General features: G+C 28.2%; 1 protein-coding gene across 1 annotated transcript; it reads left to right on the top strand.

The window, feature by feature from the left end:
- Window positions 1–835: 835 nt before the first annotated feature.
- LOC9306411 lies at window positions 836–2,162 on the top strand. Its single transcript, XM_021016491.1, has 3 exons — window positions 836–990; window positions 1,277–1,418; window positions 1,735–2,162. Exons 1-3 carry the CDS (start codon window positions 890–892, stop codon window positions 2,083–2,085), a joined length of 594 nt encoding a protein of 197 aa, XP_020872150.1. The 5' UTR covers window positions 836–889; the 3' UTR covers window positions 2,086–2,162.
- Window positions 2,163–6,605: the final 4,443 nt, after the last annotated feature.

Genomic DNA, 6,605 nt, shown 5'->3' with positions numbered 1-6,605 from the left:
CCCTAACTTTCTTCTTAGAAAATATAAAACCAAGTATTATGACAATGTTGTTATTTTTGCTGGGTTATATTGTGTGTTTCAGCGAGATGTCGAGTCTTAGTAATAGCTTTTCGGATGCAGAAATATTGCAAAGTGTCCGCGATTTTGAAAACAAAAAACAACTTAAAGACATTATCAAACCTCCCACTAAAGTCATCAAAGTATGTTTAGTTCAATATAAAGATCTCCTTTATAACCATACTATTCACTTTGATTTGTATTTCTCTATATTATTAACATTCCTACACCATGACATATGAAGTTTACAAAGTAATTTTTACTCTATTTTGATTTTGTTTATTGGTGACAGACTACACATGGTGATATATGAATGTGTGGATTTTTACAAACAATCAACGTTTGACAATCCATCAATGAAAAATCACTTATTCCAATATGAGGTCTATACTATTTATACTATATATCAAATAGATCATTAATTATTAGAGTCACTAACACAAAATTTATTTGAAATGTAGATACGTCGGACATCTTTCTTAAAAACGTTAAGAACAAATAATGTAAAATTTGATTACTTATGGGAAAATGGTATAGGTTGTCCCACTGGGACCGTGCCAATAAAGAGAATTACAAAGAAAAAACTCTTGAGATTAAATTCCTTCTCTGATAAATATAAGCCTCAAGGTTCTTGGAACTTCACTAATAATCAATATAATATTAAAGATGACAACCATCATGTAAGTATTGTATTTGAACTAACATATAAGCAAATATATAATATTCTTTTATCAAATTCTTAAAATAAATGTTTATTAACAATGGTGATGATGATTAGTTTGCGGTTTCTCGTACCGATAGAGGAAAAGGAAAAATCTACAATGGAGCAACAATGACATCTAATATATATAATCCAAAAGTGAAATTTCCACAATTCAGTTCTACTCGTATACACATACAGATTGGAAACGATTTTATTCAAGCTGGTTGGACAGTATGTTTCTTATCGTATTTTATATTTGATTTGAGTTCCTTTAATGATACGAAAAATACATGTTAATTAGATGCTTTACTTATTATTTTAAAGTTAATATATTTACGTCAATTTCATTACCATAAATATACTTACATTTTAGGTAAATCCAAAGTTGTATTCTGATAGCCAAACTCGGATTTTTGTGTATACTAAAGTAAGTTATTATTAATTATCATATTTTAAAAGTTTTTTTACTATACTAGATATTTATAATGTACGCATAACCATATAAACAATGATACATGTGGGTCAAAATCAATGTTATAATACCATGTGTCCAGTTGGGATCACAATGGTCCGTTCAGATTTTCCTCTTGGCTTAGTTGAAATTAGTAATGTTCGCGGTTCTTCAACAATTTCTTTTGAGACATTTGGCTTACTCAAGGTTTGGTAATCGTTAGATTTTTTTTTTTTGTTTTAGATTATCAAACTTATTATATTTATAGTTAAACAAGTTTTGTTACAGAAAATTTTCAATAAATTAATTAGATAAAATAATCTAAGATATATGAAAAATATAAAAATACACATATTTAATAATTATTACCAACGTGAAAATAAATAAACTAAAAAAAATTACTTGAAGTTATATAGGTATTTAATAGAGTTTTAATTAATTAATAAATAATATAACATATTTCATCAATATCTACATAATATATATATATTTTTGATACTTTTGATGTGATTATTTATCAAAGGATAAAATAAATGATAACGGGTGGCTTGAGGTTGCAAAAGAAAAAATTGGGTTTTGGCCAGCAAAACTATTTCAACAAACCTCGGCCAACAATGTCGAGTGGGGAGGAGAAGTATATAGTGCATCTATGCCAATTCCCCAAATGGGGTGTGGTTATATTCCAGTTGGACGCGTAAGATACGATTCCATTTTATGTAATATAACTTTAATTGATGAGAATTTTAATGTTGATGATCTGGTAAAGAATAGACAGGCATTCTCAGATATTCGTGGTTATAAGGTAGTAAATGATATATATTCAGATATACCGGTCAATAATATCGTATATTATGGAGGTCCTGGACATAACTGAAAAGATAAAATATTATTTTTATAAAATTAATAGATAAATTCCATTGAAACAACTTGTAATCAAACATCTTACATCAAATTTTCATCTTCCTTATTTTTTCTTTGTTTGGCATATATATATATTGAAAAAATTGAAAAAAGATTTTGAATATTTTCACTCTATTCTATCTTCTATCCAAGGACATCATGAATCTAGTTTTGACGAACAAGAAAATGGTTGCCTAGAAGATATAGATGAAGACCTTAATCTAGAAGAACAAATACAGTCCCTAGAATCTGCCCCCAATGATTTCCTATATGTTTTAAGAGAAATTACTTTTCAAAAATATAAGATAAGAGTCATAATTGTTTTTAATGAAAATTACAAAATTGATACGATTGCCTTGTTTGACACGGGTGCCGATCTTAATTGCAGTAAATCAGGGCTTAAGTGATACCCGAGCAAACATCATTTACTACAAAAATCTTTCGAGCTATTTCAAAACAATTCGAAGTCGCTTCCAAAAATATTTCAATCCAAAACCATACTTCGAAATTGATTTCAAAAACTTCAAATAACTCAAATTATTTTGAAGGAGTTTTCACAAGGCTCTCTTCAAAGTCATAATAGTTTTTTCATAATAATTTTGAAACTAGAATCTAACCCGCGGTACACCGCGGGGCTATATATTTATAAAGAAATGTAATTTTTTTTTATAAAGATTAACTAAAGATATATCATATTAATTTGTATTTTTTAAATGTAGATATCTATCTGTGTATTATTTAGTGTATGATTATTATTGTTTAGGTTTCAAATTTTAATGTATAGATGCGAAAACATACAGTTTATTAAGTAACGATGTATGGTGGATTTAAAAACTTGAATATTTTACCCCACACTATATTGCTTGTTTTGTTTCATGGTATACCGTGAGACTATATGCTAATTTAAAATTATAATGTTAAAGATTTGATGAGTATATATAGCTGTATATTTTAAAGATTTGATGAGTATATATAGTTACAAATCCATATCTATATATTATATTGTTTACGATAAACATGTTTTCAGATTTTTCAGATTATATAGATAATAGTTTTAATTGAGTAGTAAGATTTTTGGTTTACTATATCTTGATTAAATTAATAAATATATAGAGAATTAAGTCTAAAATTTATAAAATAAAATAAAATTTAGAGAATCAAGTCTAAAATCCACGACTCTTACTGCTACAATTCTGACAAAAATAAGCTACAAATATATGTACAAAAACCCGTAATTGTTACAAAGTTGTTAATGGGAGAAAATCAAAACCATTGAGATTCTCTTGAAACTAATAAGTAATAAAACAAACAAAATTTAATATTATCTCATTTCTCGTAAGAGAAAAGTCACTCAACGATGTTGGTTACACAACGGATCTTTACCTAAAAATATTCATTGTAAAACAAAATTTTAATTAAAAAAATTTGGAAAATAATGTTAAAAACAAATTGTTGATGTAAAATGGCGCTTTGAATACTATGTTATTGTTGAAGAAGCGAGTCGTCACGTCTTCTTGACTCAGACGGAGTTGTAACAGTTGCCGCAGTAGACGACGGTGTAGTCACCGTTGAAGACGACAATTTGCAGACGACAATTTGCAGAAAGTCATTGTTTTATTTTCCATCTGAAGGATTTGTCCCTTCTACAAAAATGAAAAAAATATTATGAGAAAAGAAAAAACATTGCAGATTATAAGAAAGATTAAGATATACTCACGTTAATGCAGTTATGTGATTACAAAAAAAAACAGAATCTCAAACATAAAAATTAAATTTGAATTAAGAACAAAGATTACCTTATGAATATACCTTGAAGGATGTATGTGCTATTTTTGCTAGAGGCGAGTATAGTTTGGAATGAGATTAGAAAAATATTTGCTTGATGAATCTAGTAGTGGAGTAAAGATTGGTATTTATTGAGAAGGTAGAAGTCTAGGTTTATGGTTTAGGTGATATGAGAATATCAAAGATACGAATAAAAAAAATGGTTATCACAATGAATGATTGTAATAATTAAGGGAAGATTAGGAAATTAGGAGATAACAAACTTTATCTCTAAAAGATTGATGATGATTTGGTTTAGGTAACGTTAGTTTATCATTAATTTGGAGAATATGCCATTAATTTGTTTCTCATTTCAGTTAACCGAGAATCGATATATTGACCCGATTCGCTAATGATTGTTTTAATTAGTAGAGAAATTAGTGTTTGCCATTAGTATAAATCGTATATGGAGTTAAGACATTGTTTCTATTACTGAAAATAATTGAATGCTGTTTTATATGTTTGAGATATTTGTCGAGATATTAGAAAATATTTTGGCGAGATTTTTGGTAACAATTTGAGTAACGAAATAAAATTAAAAATCTTTATTCAAATTAAACAAATCTAAACAATTAATGTCAATGGCATTCATCCGTAAATACATTCCAACTCCAGGATTTATTTGCTAAAAGTCATCCAAAAATGTATATATAGATAGTTGGAAAACTCCTTCAAAGCCATAATAGTTTTTCATTATAAACATTGGAAAAGAATTTTTGATTCATAATGATCCGTATTTAACACTTGAAAAGTTTTTCGGAAAAATGTATTTTTCAAACCTCATAATTAAAAAAAAACAGTTTTATTTTTTCAAATAATCCTAGATATAACGGGTTCAGTAACATTCAAACATTACTTTCTCGATGAAAAACATACCGATCCCACATATTCCACTTTCAAAATACATAAGATTATTGCACCAACTTTTAACAAAAAAAAAAAAGATTATTGCACCAAGTGATTGGGAAGACGATCTTAATGTAAATTTAAATTTTCCTAAAAATCTCAAAGATCTCGCTTGTTACGATGCCCCATTTCATTGGGACAACTGTCAAGCATGGTATAATACATTTCTGATCCAATCTCCTAAGCATAAACATACCTGGTTAATATTTTTTGACACAACATGTGACCTTTCAAAATCTCCCTACTAGTTCATCCCATGGTGAAATTATTTCGGTTCCATCACATAAATTTTCAAACCACAAATACAAAAATCTTTCAAAATCTTTAAAAACACTTTCATACCATCTGAGGATGAAAAGAAATTTCTACCGTTCTTTTTTTTTTCATTCCAAATTTCACTTTCCTTGGGTTTTCTCTTGGAAAATTAATAGAATTTCCTTCTTTTGACAAAAAAAAAAAAAAAAAAAGAATTTCCTTCTAACTCGATTCCTATAATTAGGTAGGTTCAGCGTTAAATGGTGGGACAAATTCAAAATTCCTTTTTTTTTTTCCTTCAAAACTTATATATACGTGACTGGATAAAAATTCTAAATTACCCAAATCTTGACCCAAACACCAAACTAAACACCATAAACAACCAAATGTTTGGCCCAAAAATCCAAAATGTTGTCATTATTAGCGGCTGTAAAATTCGAGGAAGAAATTAACGCGATCTCCTCAGGGTTCATGCCTTCGATAACAGACGAAAATTCTCTAGCTTCGGAAAGCGAGCCATACTCTAACACCCAAGAGATTGATGACGAAATTTTTGGAAATTATAATACAAATCTACCGACAAATGCTGTTACATATATTTTCAAGATGAAGACGAAGACACATCTCAACAAACATTGTTATAAATATTTTGAGTACAAATCCTGTGTTACGAATCTCTGTCGACAATCTTTTGTCTTTATTGTCACGATACATGACAATAAACACAACGAGTGCTATGAAGACCAAATAACTTTGGTGGAGACAAACTTTTGCTAGTGAACTTAATGGAGTCAACACTCTTGAGTGGAGTTATGCACATTTTATATATTTTTAAAAATTATGTTATTTCACTTACTTGTAAAACTCCTATATAAAGGAGTCTCATTTGTACACACACCTTCATTCTCCCGTTCTCCCATTCTCACATTCTCTCACATTCAATCCCTCTCTAAACCATTCTCTCATCCATCTCCCTTATTTGGAACTTTGTACGATTTTCCTTTTGTATGTTATATTTTAAGGTATCTCTTTCGTATTTTAATTAAGGGCTGTCTATAGCAATCCACATACAGTAAAATCTCTATAAATTAATACTCGATAAATTAGTAACCTCTATAAATTAATAAATTCTTCCGGTTTCGAGTTGGGACAAGTATAAAAAATGACATAAATCGATAAATTAATAAGATAATAGTTTTTTTTGAAAATCCTATGTAAACATATGGTCCCATCAATTTCATAAATTAATAAATGTATACACTTATCAATATATATATTAGGGAGACTCACAAAAATGCTCTTTTTTCAATACCCCTTTTAAAAAATGCCCCATTTGGCTGTCCATTTTTAAAATACCCCTTTTTATGTACAAAATGACTAAATTACCCTTCTTTTAATAAAAGATATCACAAATATATAAGGAAAATATGAGAATGTGCACACATCAAAATTACAAATTTGATTTTGTAAAAACTTGTAAAACCTTTAAAATACCTTGTAAAATTTTCG

This window comes from Arabidopsis lyrata (genome assembly GCF_000004255.2).
Source record: "Arabidopsis lyrata subsp. lyrata unplaced genomic scaffold ARALYscaffold_7, whole genome shotgun sequence".
NCBI classification, from domain to species: domain Eukaryota; kingdom Viridiplantae; phylum Streptophyta; class Magnoliopsida; order Brassicales; family Brassicaceae; genus Arabidopsis; species Arabidopsis lyrata.
This window is presented reverse-complemented; position numbering and strand designations above follow the sequence as displayed.